The sequence below is a fragment of the Athene noctua genome, chromosome 6, assembly GCF_965140245.1.
Source record: "Athene noctua chromosome 6, bAthNoc1.hap1.1, whole genome shotgun sequence".
Lineage (NCBI taxonomy): Eukaryota > Metazoa > Chordata > Aves > Strigiformes > Strigidae > Athene > Athene noctua.
The window spans coordinates 42,154,773-42,181,230 of NC_134042.1; the positions used below are offsets into that span (position 1 = coordinate 42,154,773).

The window sequence follows — 26,458 nt, forward strand, 5'->3', positions numbered from 1 at the left end:
CGCACCCAGCGCAGCCGCGGCCCCGGCCGCGGTGCCGGCGGGGCGCTGAGAGGGGCCCGCACCCGCGCTCGCTTGTCAGGCAAGGTGCGCTGGAGGGGGGATAAAACGGGAGGGAGAGCGGCGGAGAGAGGCAGAGAGAGGCAGGGAGGCTGGTGGGTCTGCCCGGCTGCTGGCTACCTCAGCCCGGCAGCGCGCATCCTGGCAGATGAAGGAGTAACTCACCCGCGCCTGGCTTTTTTCTTTTTTTTTTTTTTCTTTTTTTTTTTCTTTTTTTTTTTTTTAAGGGGTGGGAGGTGTTTGCTATTTTATCCCTTCTTTTCTTTTTTTTTTTTTTTTTCTTTCCCCCCCCCCCCCCCCTCTGTCTGTGTGTGTATACAAATACATCGCCTCCGCTCAGGGAGCCGGATATTTCCAACCCCAAACTATGGCTTTTCAAAAATCGCCCGATGCCTCCAACGCCACGAGGAAAAACCCCAGCCTGCTGGAGATTGGAGCCTTGTGCTTGGACTCGGAGATCATCTTCGGCTTCACCAGCCACCTCCTGCGGAGGAAAGCCAAGGTGAGGGGACCTCGCTCCGGCCCCGGGGGGCTGGAGGCCGGGACGGGGCCGGGGGGGGCCGCTTGCCCGCCCTGCCCCGGGCCGGCTCACGGGAAGGGGGTGGCCAACTTGGCGGTGCGAAGTTGACGGCGGCCGTGCCGGGGCGGGTTTCAGCACCACGAACAGTCCTGGCGGCTCGGCGGAGCGGCGCGGAGAGGCGCGGAACGGCGCGGGGGGGGGCACACGGCGCTGCCCGGCGCTCTCCCGGGGCTCCCCCCCAGGCACCGCGGCGCCTTGTGCGCCCCCGGCTTCAAATGGGGAGTGGGGGCACCGCGTCGCGCTATTTCCAGGAGGGTTTCTGTTACTTAATAAGAAAAGGAGGGGGGTCAGCCCAGCAGCGCGGCTCAGCCCCACGCCGGCCGGGGAGCACATCCCTTGACTCCCCCCGCCCCGTCCAACCTGAGACTTGGAGGCGCAGGAGGGTTTTGCAGCCGTTATTCGGGCGCATGGAATTTCGGAGCAAGTTCCCGGAGACCTGCAGAGCCCCGAGCAGGCGAGGGAAGGGAGCCGGGGCGCACGGCGCGGGTGCAGGGGGCTGTTCCAGCCCCGCTTCTTCGCCCGCCCCCGAGAGGGGCACACGGCAGCCCCCGCGTCCCGCTCCTTCACCTCCACACCCAAACTTTTCCCGGGCTCCATGCGGGCGCTCCGGGAGGGGGGGCAGCGGTTCTGTGCCCCTGGGGGCTCTGCCCGCGCTGCGGGGACACACATGGCCCCAGCTCTCCCCATTTTTTTTAATATTTTTTTTTTTTTTTTTTTTTTTTGGGGGGGGGCGCGCTTCAGACACGTGCTCGGGAGAACCAGGGAAGTTTAAGCGTCTGGGGCAGGTGCCTCTGGCGGGGGGGTGGTTGGGGGTTTTTGGTCCATACGTATGTTTTTCCCCACGCTTTGTGCTCGGCGCTGCTCCCGTCACCGCAGACCCCAGCCCACGGCCCCGTGCCACCAGCGCCCACCCGCGCGGTGTGGGGGGGAAGGAGCCAAGGAGCCGCCTTCGGCGTCGCCGTGGGGAGCCGCCGCGCCCCGCCGCTCCCCCGTGGGGTGCCGGGTCGCTGTGGCTCCGGCTCCGTCGCGGGTGGGAGCGGGGGCTCCCGCGCGCGGCGGCGCCGGCAGGTGGCGCCCTGGTCACAGGGACGGCGGCGGCGGCCGCGCTGCGCCCGCGGGGCCGCTCCGCGGGGCCCGGGCACGTCCCGGCTCGGCCCCTGCCCAGCGCCGCCCGCCCGGGCAGCCGAGGGGAGTGATAGACAGCGGCGCGTACTCCCCTCTCCGGGGGGGGGAAGAATAAAACCCACCAACTTAAAAATAAGTGCTAAATATACGAGCTGGAGCAGCAGCCAAGTAGACAATTAGCCGCGAACGTTAATTTCTCCATCTGTCAGGTCAATTTTCACATGTAGGAACATCCCATCGCGCCCGCCGAGCGGCTGGGGAGTCGGCCCCCGGGGGGGCTGCGCCCCGCGGCACCGCGCATCTGCCCGCGGACGCCGCCCCCCCCGCCCCAGTCCCCCGCGCAGGAGAGCACCACCGGCGGGGCGGGGGGCCCCTTGCCGCTCCCCCGACCCCCAGGCACAGCTGCCCCGCACACCCAGCGCCCGCGGCAGGGGCCGACGGCTCCGCGGCTTGTCTGCCCCCGCGCTTCGCCGCGGAACTGGTACCCCCAGCCCGGCCCTTTTATCCGCACTCCCGAGGAACTTGGATGTGTTGGAGTGTGAAGGAGGCAGCCGCGGGAGTGCCCACGCTTTAGTCACACCGTTTTGGAACTATCCTGTAGGGTCACTATGAAATGTCATCTTCCCCCACCCCCCTAACCCTAAACCCCAGCCCCCCCTGGCCGAGGCTCCCCCGCCCCGCTTACCCCACCCCACTCGCCCCCGCCCAGCCCCTCCTCCCCTGCCCTCCGAGCACTTTTCCAGCTTTTTTTTTTTTTTTCCCGACGTGTTCCCGTGCTCCGGGTCCTTCCCCGTGCCGCCGTGGGGAGCTCACTCCGCCTCCCACTCCCAGCCCAAAACTTCACTCCCTCCTCAACATGGGAGGCAACATCACCTAGAGCGGCAGCCCGGACGGCGGGGAAGGGGCGAGATCACTGTTGGTACCCCCCGACCCCCGCCCCGCCATGGGCGCCGCGGGCCGGCCGCGCCGCCGGGCACCGGCCCGTCCGCACTAGCGAAGCGGGGCGCGGGGCAGGGGCGCATCCCCCGCTATCATGATCGCGGCCGCCGGCAGGAAGGGTCCGGGACCAGGGCCTGAGCCCCGAGCGCCGGGGGTAAGTTGTTACAACACTCCTCCCAGCGTTTGGGCTTTTCTTTTTTTTTTTTTTTTTTTTTTTTTTTTTTTTTTTTTCCCCGCGAGGGGGGTGGGAGCCGCGTTGCCTCCGCGATCCTCCGCGCTGAGCTCTGCTCTCTCCGCAGGTGGCGGAGGGGAGCGCGGCGCGGGAGCTCTCCCCGCGGAAGAGGCCGGCGGCCGAGGAGCGCTGCGCCAGCCGCCCGCCGCCCGAGGGAGCGGGGGCCGCCGCGGGGGCCGAGCCGCGGCCGCTGGAGCGGGCGGCGGCCGGGGGCTGGTGCCGGAGCTGCCAGGCCCAGCTGGCCGAGCTGAGGAGGCAGGCGGCACGGCTGGCCGCCGGCGGCTGCCCGCCCAACGCCCCGCCGGTAAGTGCGCCCGTACAGCGCCGAGCACCGCCGGGCGGGCAGGGGAGACGGCGGGGGGCAAGGGGGTTCTGGGGGTGCGGGGGGCCGCCGGAGCCTGGCCCCCAACCCGGCGGGGCCAGGTATGCACCCACGCGGCTTCGGGAGGAGAGCAAAGCCGGCGATTTGCAACCCAGGAGGGTTCGTCAAAAGTTCCAAGATTTCCCGTCCCGGGCTTTATCGGAAAGCGAAACCGTGCGGGTGGACGCTCGTCCGCTGAGTCGCCGACTGCGAGAAACAAGTTAAAAGAAGTATCAGGGGGTTTGGCCAGCGGAGCGGGCGAGAGGCCGTGCGGGTGCCGTCCGGGCCGAGCCCTCGGCGGAGCCCGGAGCCGCTCCGAGAGCGCCGGTGCCAGCGCGGCTCCCGTCCCGCTCCCCCAGCCCCGGTGGCCCCGTGCCGGGGATGCCGGCTCGGTGCTGCGGCTGGGCTTTGCAGCACCTTCATCCCTCCTGCCAGAAGCTGCCGGTCGCCGCGGCTCAGCCCCTCCTTCCGAGGAGCCCTTAGAACGCAGCTGAGAAGCACACGCCCGCGTTTGTGGCGCTGGAGGAAAGTTGGAGCGGGATGGTGTTGGTGGGCTTTCACCGCCTGGGTGCTGGAGTGCCCCTCCTTGGCTGACGGGCTCATTCCTGGCCTCAAGTGTCACTGGCGCAAGCCGGGGCTGTGTCATTTTCTTCCAGTTTGTGCCTCATGATGTCCCTTTGTATCTGGTAGGGAACGGAGAGAAAGTGCGTGAGCGTGGTAGAGGTTTCCTTTACCATGTGTGCCCCTTTATTCCTGTGTATTGCAGTTGCCTGCCCGTTTTTCCCTTTCCGTGTGTGTTTTCTGTATATCAGAGGTCTTGTCCCTTTTCCTTGAGCGAGGGCACGTGACACGAAGCTTTTAAAAGGTGATGCAGGTGAAAAAATACAATCTTGCCTAGACACCTGAAGAGATTCTGAGGATTAGCTGAGGGGACAAAATGCAACAGAAGACCCTGAGATTCTGTTCCAGGGCACACAAAACGCGTGTTGGGTTTTTGATAACATTTGGAAGTAACGTATTGTTTTCTAAACAATGCTTATCTGGATGTTTGCAAGAATGGGGGGGAGGGTCTGAAGAGGAAGCCAAACCCTACTGACCTTCATTTTCATTCAAAGAGTTCCTGTATGATCTACAGCATTCTCATTGAATCTAAATATAGTTTTGTTTGGAAGTGCATTGTGGAGCAGTGTCCGAATGCGCGGCAAGGTTTGTATTTCCAGGCCGGATCCAAAGCTCTTTGAAATCAACAGGAGTTTCTCTATTGACTTGCTAGGTTTGGAGCAGGCCCTTATTTCTGTGGTGTAAAAGGTCACGTATCTTATTGAATTCAGGACTGCTGGACCTTTTTTTTTTTCTGTATTGCTGCAGATCATGGAAAGAAGTTTTATTTGCCCTTGTGAAGTGGATGGGATAGGCTGCTTCAGCGAGGAGCACATAAACCCCTGAGCCGTTGTTGGGGTGGGCCTCTGCTGTAAAGAATAGTGTCCTATCTGGGAGCGATCTCTGTCATGGGAAAATAAAAGCCGCCAGTGCAGGAGAATCAGGGGGCTTGGCCAGGTGTTCGGGTGAGGAGACCTGTGAGCAAAGGCCTGTTTGTGTGGTCTCCTTCCTGCAAGTCTCAGGGGACTTCCTTGATAAGCACTCGATGATGGGTAAATTAATCCCCCTTTTCTGCAGGGTTTCAAAGCATGCCTAGGAACGTAATAAAATAGTAGTCATCACAGTGTCAGAACCTCGACAGACCTGATCGCATGGTAACAGATACCTGGAGTTTACTTATTGAGTAGCATGGAGTTTCCTTATTGAGTAGAGTGCAGTAGAGTTAGATATTATTTTTTAAAAAATACATTGTAATTTTTTTTTGTTTGTTTTTTCTAATGCTTGTGAGACCTCTAGCCTAATTGCAAACTCAGCCCCCCCACCCCCGCTAATCCTGGTGTAGTGAGCAGCTCCTCAGAAAGGAGGATGCAATAAACAGTCTTACTTACTGCCTTCTGAGTGTGAAGTAGGTTAGCGGGAGATAACAGTCAGGGGTTCAGCTACTCAGCTGCTGCGAATTGGCCTTGCAGTGGGAATCTGATGCAATATGCTGGCAGGTTGAGCGCTCTGTAATGTTTGTGCCAGAAAGGCAGCTTGCTTTTTTTTTCCCCCTCCTTTCTTGTTTAATTGTATAATAAGACATCTGAAAAAGCATCTCCTCTCCATAAGAGTTTCATGCCCATACAATAAAAGTCCAAAGAGTTTCTTATAAGCTCTTCTAATGTACTGTCAAACTGAGCAACTACTGGATGAGTAAACACAGGAGGCTACTGCTTGGAGCATGCTGCTCTTAAAGGATTTACCTCCTTTGCCATAATAATTAAGGGATCTTTCAGCACAGATTCAGAAAGATTTCCACACCTGGTTGAAAAGCCTTTGGAAAGGTGGGTGGGTGCCTCAGAGATGAAAGAAGGGCTAGTTTCCTGCTGTTGATATCGTTTCTGATGAAAGAGAGGAGGTGTATTCTCATGCGTGGGGCAGCTGACAAGGGATTGAATTCACATTAGAATAAAAAGCCAACGTACTGTTTGCAGGGATAACAAATCTAATTGCTTGAGAGGGCTATGATTCATACAGTTTATGTGTTGCTGTCCTTTCAATTAGATATATTTAAAATATATAAATAAAGTTTCGGTGCTCAGATGATGTGCATTGATTACAGAATACTCTCAGTTCTTTGCATCTCTTTAAAGTCCTCCAAATCTCTGTGGACAGATGATAAAAAGATACACCTCTCTGCTTATGTTAAAACTCTTTAACAGTTCTCCCAAGTACAAGATTTGCTGCACCCCACGCTGTCAATTCCCTTCTTTTTACTGCTGCTGCCTTTACAGTTTGCCACCACAGTGAGGCCTGTGTGTGAATCAAAATGTGATTTTTCATCAAGCATGGATGAAAATCAGCAAAATTTAATCTGAAATTACTACATATTAGCAGTTTGGTATTGCAGTATCAGCATCAGTTGCTGAACTAGTGTAAGAGGGGGAAAAAAAAAAAAAGGTGCTTTGGTTTATTCCTAATTAAAAGTTTTGTGTGTGCCTTGCAGGCCATGTCCCTGGGGAGCTGGTAATGGGATACAGAATCTCCTACGGCCAGGGCTCTGGCTGGGGTGGAGAGCAGGTTGTTGTGCCTGGAAGTTGCGGCTCTTGGCAGCTGTGGGGAATCCACGGGAAATGGGTTGGTGGTCTCTGTCTCACTCCCAGTTGGCAAATAGCCTTGTCACAAAACCACCACAACAATTACTGCTAATTGGCATCACTGTTGGCAGTTTCACAGGAGAGGCTGAGGACTGAATGGGGATGTAGATTAAATTAGTAATAATAATACTTAGCACCTCAAATCTTCACAGTGCTTCACAAATGCTAATTAATTAATTTGCGTGATGCCTGTGTTCAGTAAACCCAAAGGCGCTGTCATTTCTGAAGAGGTGTATGTTGTTTCTAAGGAGGTGTATGTCAGTGAGGTATGTGTCTCCAAAAGGAAGGGGACAGGCAGGGACTGTCCAACATGAGAGATGTGCTCCTGCAGCTGCATCACTGGAAGTAAAGTCTGCGCTCCCTCTAGGAGCCTCAAGGATATACAGCTACTCTAAAATGGTTTTAGCTAATCCCTTATGAGCAGAAGAAGAAAGCTCTCTTGGTATAAGGAACGTGCACGCTAGTACAGCCACATCCACAGAAGGGTTTTATACTGGTATAAATATTTTGGTTATAGAAAAGTAGTAACTGTACCCAGTTATACTGTAATAAAAGATTATTTTAATCGGTACTGAAAGGAGGCCAAGACCAGAGGAAGTGCACTTTGGAAGTTATTAGCTTTGAGAATTCTGTTTCTCCCATCCCAGGGATTCATAGACCCTGTTTCACTTGTCCCCACCCACCCTCACCCCTGACCTCCCTGGTCTGAGTTTATATTGTACATACTGCCAATGCAGGCAAGTGTCAGAGGCAGCATTAAGGGGGGGAAGAAACATGCATATTGTATTGTAGCTTGAGTTCAGCCAAGTTCTTGCTGTCCCAGTTTTTAAGAGCTTCTTTTCTTCCCTGTTTTTTTCCCCCCTGTTGCGTTATCTGCGCTGCATGTTACATGAGGCACACCGCTGAACAGCTTGCAGGGAGTCTGAGGGACAAAGGAGTGAGTGTGGGCTCTTTATTGCTGATGGGGTGGACAACGCTTTTTCTCTGATACTTAAAAAAACTGTATTCCCCCTTGAACAGGTAAGCTGTGGTTGAGTACAAAGAGGCACACTGCCAGCCCTGGTCTGCAGAGAGTCTTGGTGACCAGGACAGGTCATGCCTTTGGTTGCTAATGAACCATGAATCATTTGAGGGAGCTAAGCAAGTCCCAGCCCGCCATGTCCTTGGCAAGGCTCTGTGTTACACCAGCTAGAGTTGGAGGAAGCCTGACTTCTCTGCAAAAAAGGGGAGGATAGCAGTGGCTTTAGACACACTGCACTGACATGTCTCAGCTGTGCAGGCACCACGCAGTGCTGCTGGATTGAGCTCCCACCACACCCACGTCTGATCAAAGCAGTGGTCTCTTGGTACACCTGTACGTGCTGCTGATTGCATCACCTGAAGGGGGGATGAGGAACAGTTTTGGAAAGGGAATGCTCTTTCCTGTGGGCTTCTCCTGCATGCTGAATAACCCCCCACATGTTGCCATGAGCAGCAAAGCTAAGGAAGGATGGCTTGGTAGGATGGATGCTTTGCTCACCTCCTTTGCTCTCCTCGTTCCTCTGCATTAATCCCAGCTGTTCCCTCCTTGTCCTTGATGAGTTGATAAGAGGCAGCACCTTCTCTTCATCTGCAGCTGCTCACGTACTGTTTGGTTGACAGTGAGTTAGTACATGGACATCTGGCTTCTGCCAAACAATAACAGGTGGGTCCTGCCCCACTTCACTCGTGGCCAGTTTGTGGAAGTTGTAGGAACTCGCTTTGAGCCTTCTACCTCATTTTCACATCATTTGTCAGGTTCAAAAGCTGTTAAGGAGGGCTGGCAGCAAGGAGGAATGGAAAGAAGGGCAATAGAGCAGTTTTCATTGCTTTGGAAAACCGGGCCAAGAGAACAGGCATGGGATTGAGGACTGTGGTCCTGGTACATGAGGGCCAGGTATGCTTTGTTATTCCCACCTTGGCTGCTCTGATGGTATCAGCAGGACTTGTAGAGAGGAGAATTCGCGTGACCCCTGGCTGGGGGTACCTGCCCCCTCACTGATGGGTGCCTCAGGAGCCTGCGCTGCCCACAGAGGAGCCTGGGAGAGGTCTCTGTGTCCTTAGCGTTTGCCTGCAGGCTCATGCTTTCCTGAAAGAGCAAGGGTTCAGAGCACGTGGGGACTTCTCACAGAATTTGAGGTCCATGTGGAATCGGTTTGAGCATTTAGAAGCAACCCCTGTCTTTTTGTGGAGTTTTTCTTCTCATGCTGATTTTTCTCTATTGATGTGTCAGCCCTTTCTACTGAGTGGCATGGTCATCTGGAATTTGAGACTCCTGGTGAAGAGGATGCTGAGTCTTGGATAAGTTTGGGGTCTCTGTTTCTGAGGGGCTGTTTTTATTTTTATGGGAATCCTCTCTGCAAGTGGGTTGATGTGGATAAGGGGAATTGAGTGGGAGTACTCTCTTCTACAGATTCCTCTCTAGAGGAATCCAGTATTCAGGGCTCTTTATAAGCACTAAATGCACCTTAAAACATTCTATATTTAACATTTCAAAAATGCGTAAGTGGAAAAGTAATGTCTTAGTTAATAAATATGAAACTACGGGGCATTTTTTTGAGACGCACATTTAATATTTAATTTTGTGAGAGAGACTCTTGCAGAGACTTGGCTGTGGAGTGCTTCAGGCTACGAGCTCAGATGTGGATTTCAGGTACGTGTGCAATCTAATAATGGGGTTAGTGACAACACCGTGTCAGATGTGTTGACATGAGCAGTTTCCTCGTTTCGGTCAGTGCAGTAGTCTGCATGCTATATGATAGGCTGTGGAAACTGTTTGTAATGAGTTTGCTTTAGACATTAAGGATTTTCAAACATGTATTTTAAAATACAGGTGAGCAGGATTATTTCGCAGTTCAGATGCCAGAGGCAAGAGACCTTCTCACTGGGGGATCTGAAGTGGGGGAGTGGGGATTGCGTAATTAGCTGAAGGTACTGCGGTCTCCCGGGTAGCTGAGGGTAATTAGTATTGCTCCCGCTCTTTCTCTAGCTAATTCCTTCAGCACCCTTCCCTATTAGGGAAAAGGGAGGACACATATAAACCATTTCAAAATCCCAGGGGGTGGAAAAGAGCATCTGCTCCTAACATCTGAGGTTACTTTGAACCTGTTGAAATATGTAGTAGCTGCTTTATTGTTTTTGCCAAGAGTTTCCACCTACAGTGATCCCAACCTCTGACTTGTTAACAGCGAGGTTGTAGGAGGCAGTAGTCATCCTCCTCTTCCCCGGCCCACAGCAACTGATAGTGGCTGTTGCTCCGGACCTGGCACCGCAGGGTATTGAAGCAGGATGGCTGAAACTACCAAGAGATTTTTCTTTCCCAGGACCAGGATTGCCCACCATGTACACAGTTGCTGCCTGGGTCTCCTGCTGCTCAGGTACCCCACCATAACTGCACTCTGTGGGTCTGAGTCCTTCATCCCACAGTGAAGATGCTGATACAGAGAAGAGCCAGTTAGTCCCTGGGTTTTCAGCTGACAGATGAACATTTTTGTCATGAAAAGTGAGCAGAGACTTTGCTTCACCCTGGCTAGAGGAGGAGAATCTATCTGGAAACATGTACATGTCTTATGGAAGATTTTTCCATGTCGATGCTTTTGCTTTTCTCAAAATTGGATTGCCTTCAGGAACTAGATGTATTTGGATATCGCTCACAATGACTATGGCAGGCAGCTGTCCATTTGGGAGTATTGAATCCTCTTTTTTTTTTAATTTACTGGAGATCTATGGAATTTAGTTTGTCTGGATTTGTCTCCCTGTCCTCTGACTTCAGACCTGCAGCACTAGCATAACTGTTTTGTATTTATGTGTCCAGCACATCCCCAAATGGAAGGCATCTTTAGGAAGGTGGGGGTCTTGTCTGTCGCTGGCTGTGCTCATGATCAGGATCAGGCTGACTTTTTACAATTATCTGCTAATTTTGTATAGTCTTTCAGATGAGTGGCTTATGGGAGAAGGCTTGGGCCTTACTTTCTGGATAATCATGCCTCTGCTGCCTTTGTTAACAGGAGGAATTGTGTCCCATTGCAGGGATGCAAGACATGAATTTAATCCCTAGACCTGTCACTAACTTTGTGAATTTGGGCAAGCTGCTTAGTATCTACATGCTTAATTTCTGTTTTGTCCAGCAGAGAGAAAATGCTTCCATCTTTTTTCCATCCAGTAAAAACTTTTCTGTGGTGGGGACTCCCTCTTATATGGCATTGAGCATCATCAACTGCTGTTCTTAGCAGAGCTGCCTCCTACTGTAATATGCATAATAAGGAAGGATATATAACACAGGGATACAGAAAACAGCAGACTCTATGACTTGGAACTGAAATTTCAGGTCAGATGTCAGGGTGTGGTTTCTGGGGCTGGGGTCTCTGCAATAGCAGAAACAGCCAAGCCAGGGACTGCAGATAAACTGTGAAGACAGTAACAGATAGTCCTGAAAATCTGCCAGCTCACCAGGAGGGGAGAGGTGAGGCTGTGGAAGGGGACTGGAGGTGTTCAGGCAAAAGGGAGCTTGCTTAAGTAGCAGGTATCAGATCAGCTTGCGGAGCATGGATTAGAGCTGTGCTGATGCTATCTAAAAGGGGTTTATCTGCATAGTGCACTGTGCCTCCCTGTGATGAAACTAGAAAGCTGCTTTGTGGAAGTGTGGTGTGGTCTTGTGAACTGGGAACTCTTCAGTGGCTTCAGTCTCTCACACTGCTGTTTAAGTTTATGCAAAAGTGTGTTATTAGTTTTTCATTAAAAATGTTTTATTTTTAAACGGAAAAAAGACAAATTTTGTAGAAGAACCCAAGAACAAGGCTTCAAATTATTATTCCAAGCAAGGAGCGTGGTGGGGATATGTCACTTTGCAAGAGTAATGTCTTCTTCTCTAGGATAAGTTAAATTGAATGTGAACTTTTGGTGTGCAGTTCTTTGGACTGACTTACTTGCTTTGAAGCTGCATGAGCTTTTAAGGCATAGCTGGCAGATGTTCCTTTTCATGTTGGAAAAAGAATGTTTCACTGGTATAAATATATCCACCTATTTTAGGCAGCATAATGCTATTGTTGCATGTTTGTTTTATCACTAGGAGTCTGTTTTATGCATCACCCTAGCATACAGTGAATCAGCGAAATCTCAGCACTTGCTCACAAAAAAAAGGCTTAGGTGAGCACAATTATCCTTCTTTCTGAGTCAAGCTTTAAAATCAGTCTTTCATCAGCATTCCTGGAGTTTGGCAGGCTGCTCTGAGTTTCTGCTGGGGCCGGACCGGCATTACCATACATCAATACCTGTGCAGAGTTGATTGGAATGCTGGACAGCTGTGGGAAAATGATCAATTTTCATTTAGCTCTTAGCAAATCTTCCCCTAACGTTTCTGAGGGATTTTACACTGCTCAATGAATGGGATGGGAAGTCTTCTATACAAAAATGAAATGTGATACTTCTGGCTAGGCTGAGCATTGACTGGCTTTCAGCATTAACTGTGAAAGTAAAGCATTAGTCCTAGTTCTCACAGCATTCTAAAGATTATGTTTAAATGTGTTTCCTGCTTTACCACAACATACAATTTGTTACAGCATAGTTTGTGTTGCTTTTGGTGGGTATATATTGATCAGTGCTGATTATACTGTAAATGAGCAGTGTTTGGCTTTGTGTTTTAAGTCATTCGGGAAGTTAGATGTACTCAGTTTGTATTGTACTCTTTTCTTTTTATTGTGTGTTGTTCTCACTGTATTGTGTGCTGTAGCATGTGTTTACTCCTTCTGGTATTGTTGCTATTCTCCTGGACTTCAGAGTACAGAAGTATGATTTGTCTGTAGCTTTATCAAGTAAAATTTTTTTTGCAGGGGTTGCCTGCTGCTTTTACATCTTAGGTGGTTCCTGAGCAGTTCAGAGGTGGTGGCTGTACCCAGGGTACATCATGCAGCCCTCAGCAGAATGGTACTGCTGAGTGTTTTAGAGGAGGTGAGCCTGCTGGGGTAGTTGAGGTCAATGGCAACATGCTGGATTGGTGATACACATCCGATTCCCATCCCAAAACAGGGCACCAGGTGCTGTTGTCATCCCTGGACTGTGATGTGTCTCCTGGAACTCTCTGGGATGTGGCCATTTCAACAGCTGTTGGAAATACCATGCAAGTGGCTTGTACAATCAAGAAATCTAGTTATCCTTTTTTCAGTTGCTTTACTACTTTTGGGTCATCTGCAGGGTCTTGTACTGCTTGGTGTGGAGTGGTGAAAGCAATCTGCTCTTTCCTTGGTAGCTGTTGAGCCTCTTTCAGTGCCTGTGGACAAAACATGCTGGTGTTGCGACAGACCCTCTCTTTAACAGCAAATCGCCTAGTGTGGGGCATAAAACCAACTGCTTGTATCTACTGCCCAACTGCAGCCAGGCTCTAGGGACCAATGGCACAAGTTCCCAGGAGGGTTCAGAGACCAAGAGCCAAACCTTAAAATGTGCTCTGTGCTTCGTCTGTGGAGTACTTGGTAGATGTTGTGGGGGCAGCTCCAGAAGCCAAGACCACTGCCAGGCCTGGATGACCAGTCACCAGCCCAGACTGGGAGCATCCTGCATGGCCTGTTCAGGCAAGTAAATGATTTCCAGCTGCAGTAAATAGTCAGCAAAATTTGGACAGATCTGGCCTCTGTTCAGCAGATGAAGCTTGGCTAATGATGCCAGAACAACACCTGATGTCTAAATGATGGAAGGAAGGGTAGGGAGATAGTTGAGGGCGCTAATCTCTGGTAACTAGGGCAAGGAGGGTTTTGCTTTCCATGTGGTGAGTATGCTTAGGATAAGTGTGAAGACCATGCCAAATTCTGCCCGTATTGGATGGTGTGCTGTGCTGACTTGGCCCAGATTTAGTAAAATTCGTTGTTGAACATTAGGAAAAGGGAAGTTTGGCTGACTTGGATATTATCTGAGAAGTGTTAGCCATGTTGTGATAGCATGTCAGTTTTGTGTTGAATATGTGTACCTGTGCTTGTTTCTATAGGGACCCGACTGTTCCCCTTGTGAGAATGAGTGCTTCAGTGACAGAGAGGAAAGAGAGTTCAATCTTTGATGAAAACATCACGTAACTCCCACGTGCGTGCCCAAATGCTGGGTGCGTCATGAGGAAGAGACCATACCGCTGCCTGGCCCTGGGCCATCTGGTCTCAAGGAAACAGTCATTAGTGATGAGAAACAAATTTGCTCTACAAAATTTGGCCTTTGAAGAATGGAGGCAAGGTACAAGTGTCTTTGCCACTGTCATTACTGGGCAATGCTGGTGCTCCTTTTTGCTGGTGGGCAGAAGATACCACCTTTAAAAGAAGTGCTTTAGCCTTAATATGAACTACAGGTGCTGCAGAGCTTTTGTAAGCTATCTTGAAAACTGTGCTGTGGGTGAAACACAGGCCACAATTTGGCCTGTAACTATTTTGCCTGTAGCTTGTAATTAAATATAAAGTTAAACCCAGAATTTCCAGTTCAAATGTTCAGGTGTTAGTGTAGCTTGTATATCTGTGAATGCAAAACTGAGCTCTTTTGCTGTCTTTCTCTGAAGATTTTCTTGCAAAGAAAGGCAAGTACATTTGACATTCCTCCAACAAGCTCTCACAAGGGTAATTTTGTGTGGATGATTGAGTGGCATGGAAACACTGTAAGATATTGTCCTTCTGTGGGTTTTGTAAAGAGGAGATACAGCTGAAGTAATTTATAATATGCAGAGTCTCAGCAGTCTGCTGAGAGAGCTTCTTTCAGCAATTACCTGTAAGAATAAAGTAAAAAGCATTTATTATTGATACTCACATTCCACATATTAAGAAATATTTCTTCTGATATTGTTAATTTTTTATTTGTAGGCTCCAAAGGAGTGTAGAGTAAGACAAATGTGGTCAAGGAAGAAAAATATATGAGTTAATGTATTACGTTTACATATTTTTCGTTTGACGGATTTATGGTTTTTAATTACACCTTCATGTCTTGCATTGGGATCCCTGGGGGCCCTTTCTGAATTTCATGCTTATACTCTTAGAATTATGAGATGCTTTAACCTGCCACCTTGTGCAGTCTTACTGCTGCTTGACTGACCTTTGGTAAAGTTACTTCTTATTTGAGTTTAAAATTTGAGACCTCCACAAAGAGCTAAATGATTACAAAAATACTTGTGTTTCTCAGCCTGCCATCTTGTTCTGTGAAACACAGGTTATGAATTGTTTTCTCTGAAGTTTGTATGGAAGGGCAGACTTTGTGCTCAGCATTTGCCGGTTGATCATGAGTAGCAACACCCTGGCCTCAGTTTATGGCCTTGCTGGCTCCCAGTGGGGTGTTTGGCAGTGGAAAGTAGTCATGTCTTTGGTAATAACCCTTTGGGGAGCCATGCCTGAGTTTAGGAAAGAGTATTTTCAGCAATATGGTGTCCTGAATCTGGCTGTACATCTCTTTACTTCTGTCTACAGTTACATACGGCACTTGATTTTCATTTCATAGCAGTTTGCATCGTGTTTCTTTTATTGACAGTGGAATCAAAAACCTGTGCTAACAGGTGGAAAATGAAGCCTGTTGGTGCTGTGTAATTTCAATTGATTTACACCGGTGAAACAGAAGAGGAAGCCAGACTGAAGAACTGGGTCAATGTCTGTATTCCAAATCTGTCTCTCTGTGTAGGTATCATTACTTCTGCTTTTTTCCAGCACATCCGCTTCATTTTTCTGTTCAGTGGAAACAGAATTACCTGGGGGGGGGTGGAGTGGGGTGGGGGGTGTTAGTGCCAGGGTCTGTTTGGTATAACTGAGACATAGGTTATTCAAGAGGCAGACAAACCAGGCTGATAATACTCAGAATTGCCAAAATAAATTTGCCTTGGGACTGACACTAAGCATGAATATTCAGCCACAACTTGAGCCCCTCTTCTCAGATTTGTGCTGTACATCCTTTTATTATTCTGGTCATGGCTGCTCCTAAACACACGCAGTTCAAGAGCAAAATAGCTCTGATTTGTGCAGTTAGAATTTTGTTGGGTTTCAGCTTCTTGTTGTCAAGTCTTTTGATGACATGAAAGATATGTTATATGCAGGGCTGGCTTTTCTGACCCACTCTGAGTTCTTCTCCCCTGAGCTTTTTATTGCTGTGGGAGGGCTTGACTTTTGTAGGATTGGGTGCCATGAAAAGCGTGGAGTACATAGCTAAAGAACTGCAATGCAGAATAAACACTTGACCCTGGGAAGTGAGCACAAGTGAGAACACAAAGGCATTGTTCTCTGAGGTGATGCATTGGAAGGTCTCTACTGTGTTTTCTTTTTGTAGTTTCCATTTTAATTCCTCTTGCTAGCCCAGGTTCAATCTGATTTTTCTTTCTTCTTGCCACTGGAGCAACAGTTCCATTTGTTGGTGTTGGAAAGTAGTCCAGGGCATCCACTCCTTACTAAAAGTGTACAGCTTTCAAAGCTCCGCTTCCTTTGGAAGCGATGAAAGGTCTGGTACAGAAGCTTAGCTCACTAAGGTTAATGGTACAGAAGCGGTTCACCTGCATCTAAAGGAGTGAGCTGAAATATGTCTATGATTGTTCAACAGGAAAAAAATGTAGACCCACTGTGTGCCGAATCTGCTTCTTTCTGTACCTCGACAGGTTTCCTTAAATCTGTGCAAGAGCAGAGTTAAAATAATCCTGATTTTACAGAGGAGTTAGTTCACCCAGGAGTCTTGTAGCTCAGTTAAGTACAATACAGGAGTGACATCAGTGAGAGATTAGAATAAGCTTTGTTATCTTCAAAGATTGTTTACTTAATGGTTGGGGAATCGCTGTGTTTGTAGGTAGAGGTAGGAAATGTCCTCAGGCAGGCAGGAGCTGATAGCATTAAACAGAGGAGTAGTGTTTCTCCTCAACCATCCTTACATTGCTTGTGTGCTTCTCCCAGCCTGCTGGCTGTCTCTGCTTTTGTGTACACCACCAGTACCGAGGTCTTTAAGAGATTGCCAAGGTAATTTCAGATGTTAAGCTCTGAACCTAAGCAGTATTCTTGTAGCTTTTGGGTTATTTCTTCCACGTTTTACTGACTTTGTCCCTATATAGGGTAATTATATGGGCAGTCTGTAGCATCTGGCTTGTTTTTTCATTGTTTGACTATAATTTTTTTCCAAATTCCTGTTAATTTTCAGGAGAGATGTGTTTACAGGGTAGCTTCTGAAAGCATAGCCTGATTTAGCATGTCTATTTGTGGAATGGCAGGGAGGGAAGGGAGAATGGAACAGGGTCTGCTGCTTTTCAGTGCTGCGCTATCCATGGCCTGTCCTGTGGTGTGGTGCGATGGATATGGGGCACGTGTCACCGTGCAGCACTGGCTATGCTGGGAAGCACATTCTGTCAGGGGAAGGAATCCTGATAAATGTCCCTGTCTGACAGCCAAATGGTATAATGACCTGAGGAATCAACTCCTACAAATCCTGGGGCAGTACTGCTTGTATTTTTCTTACATGTATACAAGTTTTCTTTAAAATATTCGTTCAAGGTGTATTAAAAATCTGAGTTGTGTTACCTACCCTTGGATATTTCAGCTGTTGCTTGTAATCACATGGAAGACAGCATGTGGTTGGTTTGGGTTTTTTGGAGGATTCTTGTGCATTACTTGGATCTTTCCTGCAGAGTTCTTTTTGACAGCAGTGAAGTTACTTCTGATCTCCAGTAAAAAGGCCAATTTGATTTGCAGATTGCTGTATAAAAGCTGCTATAAACTTAATTTGGAGTCCACTGGGATACATGTCCTGCATGCAAGCATTTAGCTCTTTCTTCCTCGTTGAAATTTTTTTTTTAAAGACAAAGCAGAGATGCAGTGTTCCAGGCAGATACATTTTTGTTCCCAGCTGTTTTGAATGCTGATTTTGATGTTAAGTCTTTGTTCAATCCAGTCCTATGTCATTAATGACTCTGGAGTAAGTAGGTGTGCAGAACTGGAGGAAATCCTGTTTTATACGTTCCTATTCTAGGAGAGTCTCAGAAAGACTAACAATAATGCTGCTTGGTGAGGTAATGGGTAAACATAGTAAGAAATAAAAACATGCTTACTCCTTACTGAAGCAGAAAAATAGCTTATGAAGCATAAAGTTGTCTTTGATACGTGTAGATAATCTGACCTGCTTCAGTCTGTGGATTAAGGCATTAACTGGGGTAGCTGAAACGGCTTCTCATAAAGAACCTGTCCCTCTGGTTGTAAAGGAGTTGTCAGCAAATGCTAATGAGAATTAAAAAGAAGTAGGAGCCCAGTCATAACCCAGCGAAGTCACTTGAAAGGCTTGCCTTGGCTTCAGCAGTCAGTTAATTCCCACCTGAGTTGGAGGGTTGCTTTGTGCAGCTCAGCATTATCACAAGTCTGATGTGGGCACCAGTTGCAGTCAAGGGGGTGGGTGGTGCACAAGAAAGCTCTGGTGAAGCCTTGGGTTTGTAACTATCCTCTTCATGGTCCTTTCAAGACACTGTGGGAAAGACAAAAGGGGTACATCCCCCAGCTTTTCCTTCCCTTTGTGGAGTGAATGAAGTTTAGGAGAAGTATTTGTTTTCAAGAAGAACCAGTATTCTCATAGGAGGTCAAATTACTTCATCAAGTTCTTGAAGTCCAGGCAGGGTTTAAAGCTTTTGATCTTGGCCAGTAGATGGACAGCAGGTAGAAAAATAGGATTGGTAGAAGTTTTGGGAAACTGTTTCTGGGTTTTTTTGGTTTTGTTGTGTTTTTTTGTTTTGTTTTGTTTTTGTTTTTGTTTTTTTGAAAAGCAAATGTGAAATTGTGTGTTGTTTTTTGTTGTTGTTATTGTTGGTTTTTCCATCAGCCAGCTTACATAGCAGCATGTGTGAATGCAGTGAAACATCTCCACTGCAGTCTACTCTCACTGTCTGTGCTACAGGCTTCCCTGGGGACCTAGGGCAAGTCAGCTAGCATTACATTTTTAGATATACTTACCCCATTTAGCATATGCATTTTGCCTCGCATGCACTTACAGACTAGTGACTTGCATGCATATATACCAGAGCACTCCTGTTGGTATTCCTTATATATGCACTGGTTTTTATGTGCATTAATCTGGTGTGTATACTTCAACTATACTTCCAATCTCTCTCTGTCTTCATGTTTTTGACTGTGAAACAGCAGCGATCCCTTTTCTTTGAGTAAGCAGGCAGTCGTACTTGTGACATTTTAAGACCACTTCGAGATATAAACTTATTTAAGTGCTTGTGATTTATCTTGTTTTGCTTTATTTGTTTCCTTAAATGTCAGCCACTCTGAACAGTTTCTTGGATTTTCCTTTTATTCAGGAAGTGTCAGCTGATGAGAAGGCAGCTGGTGTGCTGAAAGCATCATGCCCTTAAGAATTTGGTATGTGATGTGTTTAGTTGGGGAGAAGCCCAGTTGCCGTTTTGTGTTTTTTTTTTTTTTTTTTTAATTTTTCTGCTAAAAGTTGCTGTCTTGCCCTGTTGATTTAATGGGGGAAGAATGCTGCAACACATTTAGCTGTGCAGTGCCTTTCAGGTAGTGAGAGATACCTGAGGAATGAGAGAGATCCCGGGTGCGTAACTGGCTGGCACCTGGTTGACCTAAGCTGACGGGTCTATACATAGTTCTGATTCCTGCCCGCCAAAAGAGCATCTGATGCAGACAGCTGCTGGGGGTGTGACCCCTTTTGGTACTTGGGGCATGCGTGGGCACGTGCCTTCCTACCTGTCTGGTGGGTGCGGCTACCTCCAACGCTTTCTGCTCTCCTGTGCTCTTGGAGAGGACAGCCGCACCAGGAGACCTTGTCCTAGGTGGAGGGAGCTGCTGGACCCCTCATGGCAGGAGGGAGCTGGGATACCTGTGCTTATGTGCTGCAGAGGAGCAGATGATCGTGGCTCCCTTATGCAAACAGTGCTTCTTGGTGGAGTATTTAAGGTAAGTAGGTGAAGGAGTGAACACGCGTTGGACATCACAAGCTTGTAACTGCCTGGTGGAAATTGCGAAGGGGAGACTGCTTGAAGCATCTCCCCCTCCTAGACCCCAATAATTGTGTTATTAGCCCCAAGATGTTGGAGGGAGGAAAACTGTCTGTTAACAGCTGCTTTCCAGAAACACTTGAGATCAGAGTCTAATGAGTATGTATCACGTCTAATGTATCTTGCTTGTTTCAGGTTATGTTGTGATGGCAGTCTTGATCATTATCTCATATTAATTTTCTAGAGCATGATGTATGTGGATACACCTACTGTGCTCAGAGATTTCTCTGCAAGATTAGAGACATGTTTAGGAAATTAGTAATGAGAGAAAAACGTGTAATTAAAAATTATATCAGTTTGGAAGCTCATCCATCTTCAGCCAGCTTGCTGGAAGAGAAAGGAGTCTTACACAATGCTTAGTGGTGGGAAAACGCATTTGGCTTTCTACATTTTAAACAGGAAGGAACTATTTAAATGACAGACTTACAATAGTAATTAAGGCATTTACTTGGGAACGCTGGATCACATATTGTCGCTGCATAGTGTCGCAGTAACTCAGACTGTATAAAATTATGGCAGATCTCATTATATTTGTTTTCTTTTAATGATGCCTTCAGACAAATTTTTAACTTATTTGGACCCTTTATAAAGTAATTGGGTCCTTGTACTGAAAGTAGTGTTCATATTTTGAGGTAGTCAGATTTACATATGCTGAATATTGGCTGTAGTGTTATGAGGTTGCACACTTAACAATTTATTTGTTTCCTGGGATGTGCAATTTTATGTGAAATGCCTTAAATTCAGAGTCTGCCACAGAATTTTAGCTCTTCATCCCCAATGACCATTATAAAATTGCCATATGCCTAAAAATGTGCTCAGCACAACTCCGATTATTCAGACTGTTAATTTCCTCTCTTTTTATCATGGGATCCTTAGCTGAGAATAATTTTATTCTTTAGCAGTAGGAGAAACACCATTTGGTTGTATATGGTTCATTGTAAAATGTGGTAACTTTTAAGCATTTCAAACAGTAAACGTGCTTTATTTTAGTTTTTATGCCATTTTTCATGAACAGTTAACAGTGCCTTGTCATTTTTGTCATGATATGTCCATAAACTCAATTATCTTTGGTCCAACTTACAAGTGCATAGAAAACCTAAGCAGATGTCAGAGCAACAACCAGGTGTACATTGTAGTACTTTGCAAAGTTTTAATTGCTGCAGGGATGTTTCCTAGTTAATGGATCTGTTTATTAAGTGCTTCTGTCTGTTGTGTCTTGTTCAGGAGTGTACCTTACATATGGTATTTTCAGGCTGAGCCTGGCTATTTTGCCTAGCAAGAGCCTCATAGTAACCCTGCAGAGGGATGTGCTTTTTCAGTTACAATGTCCATAGTGTAGTTAGCAAAACTGCTGAATTGCTTGTTGTGTGAGGTACCATGTAATTTGTGATTTTTGGTAAAATCATTAAGTGCTTTAGAGTTGTGAGTTTGACAGAGGGGGCCTAGACCCAGCTGGGCCTATGGATGTGACCAATGTGTAAATATTTACTGTTGTTGCCTCTGTAAGCACTATGGGATAAGGCTGAGCATGGTCCATGAAAAATGGTCAGAGGGCTGGAGCACCTCTTCTGTGAAGAAAGGCTGAGAGAGTTAGGGTTGTTTGGCCTGGAGAAGAGAAGACTCCAGGGAGACCTTACTGTGGCCTTTTAGTACTTAAAGGGTGCTTAAAAGAAAGGCAGAGAGACTTTTTATCAAGGCCTGTGATAGGACAAGGGGTAGTGGTTTTAAATCAGAAGAAGGAAGAGTTAGATTGGATGTAAGGAAGAAATTCTTCGCTGTGAGGGTGGTGAGACACTGGCACAGGTTGCCCAGAGAAGCCGTGGCTGCCCCCTCCCTGGCAGTGTTCCAGGCCAGGTGGGACGGGGCTTTGAGCAACTTCATCTAGTGGAAGATGTCCCTGCTCATGGCAGGGGGACTGAACCTAGATGGTCTTTAATGGTCCCTCCCAACCCAAACTATTCCAATGGTCTTTGGGTGGCTGCTGATGGTGGCTGTAGGTGTCCACCTGTTGAGAGATGCTGGCTGTTGTTATTTGGGAGGAGAGACTATGGGTGAGGAGAGTATGGCCAAAATGACTCACCAAAGACCAGCAATTCTTGATGGTGCTTGGAGTGGGGAGCTGTTAGGTTGGTGGCCAAGGAACCCCTTATATCTGGGAGCAGAAAGTCAGCAGCTGTGATGGAGAGTGTGGGAAGCTCCCTGACATTCCCTGTTATGCCCACACATGGAGAACTGGCCTTCCTGGAGAGCTACGAGGTGAAGCATATGCGTTCTTGGCAGCCACTTTGGAGTCTATGCTGTTGTGTGTGAATGGGGAGATGTGGATGCCCCTTACTCACTGCCCAGAAGCAACTGCACAACGGGAAAAGGACACCCTAGGTTCAGGCCACTGTGCAATACCCAGATTTGTACCCAGACCAGGCCATGAAGCCAGGTGTCTTTTATGAGAGGTATTATGTATTGATGAAACAATGAAAGAGAAAATCTTTTCCCCGGAATTAAATAATTGCTTCCTTGATGAAAGGACCCAACATCTGGCTCTTGTGTTTCATGTATTTTGTCATGTAGATGTAACTGTTTGCTTTGTTCCTGGCAGCAACGTTAACTTATTAATGTACAGAGCTGTTTCCAGGTCAGTGGGAAACTGCATATAAATCTTTATTACATGTACTTGATTGTCTTTAACTCTTTAGAAGATATAATTAGCATCCAGTAATCATATTGCAGTGCTGTTTCTGTGATTATACTGGTGGTTAGTGTGCAGTGCAATTCTGGTTTTATAGACTGGAGCTAATGCTAGCTTGATTAAAATAAAGGATAAACATTGGCCCATGTTGTTGGCCAGTTAATTTTCTCACCTTTCTGCTGCCCAGTTTCATTGCCTTCTGCAGTTCTGAGATGTGACCGCCTGCCACTGAGCGGCTTCTGATTAAAAAAGCTGTGATTTTTAATACCTGGGGCTTCAGGTTGGAGGCACTTGCAGTAATGGTGTCTGTGAGGCAAGAAGTGGGTTGGGGCAGGGTCTTCAAGGACAGTGACTTGGCTGAAGCACTAGTGCCTAGAAATGTTTTGATCCTATTGTAATGAATAGCTGCTGGTTCCTGTTGTTGTTTCTGTTTTGATTAAGTGCCCAGCTGGTGTGTGGTGGAGATAGGATGTTGGAGCAGGGAAAGGAAGTAACTGTCAAAAGTGCATCTCCCTTAGGAAAGCAAGAATGTGGAGGCATGGTAGAATTGGGGTTTAAATAGCACTTATTTTGCCTTGGTTTTCAGAGTGCACTGACCATATGCAGTTTTCCACATGCTGGGTAATGGAAAGTTGGCCCCAGAGGAAGTCACTTTGTAAGTCAAGTTTGGTATTATAAAATCAATCACTGCTGGGTCACTAATTGGTGTGGAAGATAGGAATTTCCTATACAGTATGATAAGTTCATTGGTTTTCTGGCAGCATGTGCGCAGTGAGCTGTTTAGCCAACGATATTCTTTCCTGGTTGTGTTGTTAACTCAGGAAAAGCATCAGGTCACTCATAGCTACACCCAAATCGCTGGTTTATTTCTGAGTAGTAAGGGGAGGATGGGGGGAGTTTGATGTCATGTAGAATCTACATGTGTTTTTATGAAGTTTGTTTTCATCTCTTTGTGGCATAATAGCGAAGCTTGGCAGCCACATGGGAATTGTGAAGATTGATTGCTCTTGGTGTTAAGCATCTCGCATCTCTGAGTTTATATCAACACAAGCCTTCTTCCAGCAGCAGCATCTGGCTCATTGGCAGGATCTGCGGACAGTTGTTCTGATCGCTCTGGAGATGCCTCTGGCTGTCATGTGGCTGCTGCCTTGGCTGTGCTGCTTTGTTATTCTAGCTGGGCCCATTTTCATTTATTTAATTTTTGGCTTACCTTTGATTCTGATGAATTGCTCCTGAGATTATGGCCTTGAATAAATCTTGCCTAACTTCCTCATGCAGGGATTTCCATGAGATGCTGATGTTAATTTATTTCAGAGACTATTTGCTGATTGGAGCTGGAGCAATAACATCCCAGTCTGTGCCTTCTGTGCAGGTTTTCTCTGTGAATCACAGCATCAGTCTTGTGAAGTAAAACACACATCTTTGAGCATATCCTGCATAATGGGTTTCTCTGAGACTAGAGCTGCAAGCATAAATCAAATATTATTACCAATACAGTCAGGGTCTGGGATGATGCTGAGAGTCCTGGAATCAATGACTTGGATTTCTCAAGTTGACCACTGGGAGTGGAGTTTCTGGTCCAGCTGATATAAACTGGCACAGGAGCAAAGAATAATGTGTGTCAGTTCTGGATTTATATCACCTCAAGTGCTGTCCCTGTCTGTTTGATTGTATGTTTTTTATTCATATAGATTGTACTTTAAAAATGTGATTCTTTTGGAAGTACTGCGGCTTTGGAAGACATGTGGGCTGAAATAAAAGTGAGTGTTTCTTAAAATAATGAAGCATTTATTTTCATTAAATAAGCCTGTTGGGGTCACTGCTTCTTCTGGTTGAAATTAGCAGAGCTGTGATGTGCAGGACGCCAGACAAGATGGTTATCTTCACTGGCCTTTAACTCTAATGATCTGTAGAACTGCGTCGGCACTGTCCACAATGGGAGCTGTTCAACGAGCTGTCAGATTTTATAAGGATGTTAGCAAAGCAAGCCATGATTACACAGAGTTTTCTGGTTTTAAATGTGTATTTACATCTGTAATAATAAATAATAAGGCAACTTGGGTGGCATGTACATTTTTTTAGTGATTTACAGCAAATTTGACACATTATCTACTGCCACAAAATTTTGTTTTAAAATGAAGGGGGAAGTTTGCACACCAAGATGTAATTTAACTCATCACCTGACAGCGACAAACGTGAATTTAATGGGCATTTTATGGAGAGGCAGGTTGGTGGAAGAGTTCATTGCTATTTTGAAGATAGGAACAGGGATGCTTCAACTTAAAGGGGGAAATACTGACTTTGCATTCAGTATGAGTGTTGCTATGGATTTCTTTAGGGCCCAGGTCTCACTCTGGGTCTGTCATTTCTCTTCTTAAAACAACCCTTTCCTCCTCTGTTTTTGGCCTTCTCCAGCAGGTGATAAGGCAGCTTCTTTTCCAAGGTCCCAGAACACAAACTAAAATAAAAACATCCTTTTATGTAGTACCTTCAACTGAATTGAAACATAAATGTATCCTATGATGTTAGGCATTGTCTACATTTGTGGAATTTCTCTAGAATCAATGTTAGACACTGTAAATGTTTAAAAGCCCTGGAAGTGTGACTGGTAGGATGAGCTAGAGCCTTTCATCTCTTAGTTGCTGGTTTTAATAGGATCTGACTTGAAGAGTTTTGAAAATTGTTGCCAGGTATTTGATTGCTTCTTGGTCTCAGGAGATAAGGATTTTTTTTTGTGTGTGAGCAGCCTGAAAAAGTTTATAGAGGTATTTTCACCAGCCATCTGTGGGATGTCTACATGTGTGTGTGTTATAAGCAGATACAAGCTCACTTTGCCCATGTGTTTAATATGTTTATATCCCATGTCATAGCAGAGTTTATAAACCCTATTAACATGGCTTTCAAGGTGCTCTGAGCATGGGTGGAGTGGGTTTTTGTCTACTTGTGGGCACAGCCACACTGATTTATGTTTGTAGAAGAGGCCTTAGGCAAAGGGAGTTGCTTCTCTTTGATTACACCAGCCCTTTGGGTGGGGAGAGGTTGCACAGCTTGCAGGTTTCACAGGACCACTGCAGGGCTTCTCACCATAAGGATTACAGGTGGGTATTAATCACAGGACTGTTGGCCCACTCGTATGAGTGTGATTTGCTGGGCTGACAAAGGCAATTCTTACTTGTTATTTAGGTTGCACAGAAAATGTACAGTGCCTTTTGGTGTCCAGTCAGGTATTTTAAGGGTTTGAGGCTAGATACATGCTTTATTTTTCACAATGTAGTATAGTCATTGAAAGGCTCGTTACAAGATTGTATGATCAAAGGGTAGCAGCTACCTTGCAAAAACTGGTGTTCTTCTGGGAAACCAAAGTACTCTCATTCAAGGCAATTCATTAGTCTGATGTAGGACTATTAGAAATAAGTTGTTTTGTAGATAAAGGTTATCTAATACTGTTCAGGTAATGGCTGTTGAAGACCAACAGGATCAACAAAACCAGCAATGAGGGTATCTTACTACTACTACTAATCTTGTTCTTGCTATGTTTCTACTTATCTTACTATGACACTGCTACTGTTTCATGGTCCATGGTGGTGTTACATGCTGAAATTCTCATGTAAAGAAGCTGTTGAAATAGGAGAAGTCTGTAGGTAAATTATAGCCATAGAACACACTGGGCTATTTTGAGTTTTCAGAAGCAATGTAAGTAACTAGTCCTTACTGTTTGTTCTGCATCTATATTTAGGTTTTTGATATCTCTGTCCATCTGTGGGTATTTGGGGGAAACCATGCCTTTCTTTAGTGATTATTTGTTACTCCTGAAAACACGATAGAAATGTTTCAGGGTCAGAGGAGCAACAGGTTTACTGAGAAAATTTTTTTGAAGATGCTGTGAAATGTGTTGATGACAGAGCCTCTAGAAGAATCAGGACAGATAGCTCTGCAGATAGCTATGGATTCATCTTTCTCATGCTGTCCTGTTATAAACATTTCTGGTGTACCATCAGCAACTGTGAGATGTCTTAAATTTGTAACCTGGAATGGCTAGTTTGCATTCCTTCACAGCTCCTTTTAGTTGGCTTTGCAATGAGGTTTTTTTGAACCTTTGCAAGGAGATAGTGTAGTTACTGTAATGCAACTAGTACTCTCTTTTTTTTTTCTTTTTTTTTTTTTTCCAATTCTCATTTTTGAGATTTTAATCAATCTTGATTATTATATTTCCAGAATGTTACGGACAAATTGGAGTGGTTG

At 46.7% G+C, this 26,458-nt stretch overlaps 1 protein-coding gene across 1 annotated transcript in view; it reads left to right on the forward strand.

Annotated features, from left to right (window-relative positions):
• Positions 1-424: 424 nt before the first annotated feature.
• Positions 425-26,458, forward strand: part of KIF26A (kinesin family member 26A) — a 102,810-nt gene continuing 76,776 nt past the window's right edge. The window contains exons 1-2 of the mRNA XM_074908771.1: positions 425-559; positions 3,001-3,237. Coding sequence (XP_074764872.1) covers positions 425-559; positions 3,001-3,237 — 372 coding nt within the window. The remainder of the gene's footprint in view (positions 560-3,000; positions 3,238-26,458) is intronic.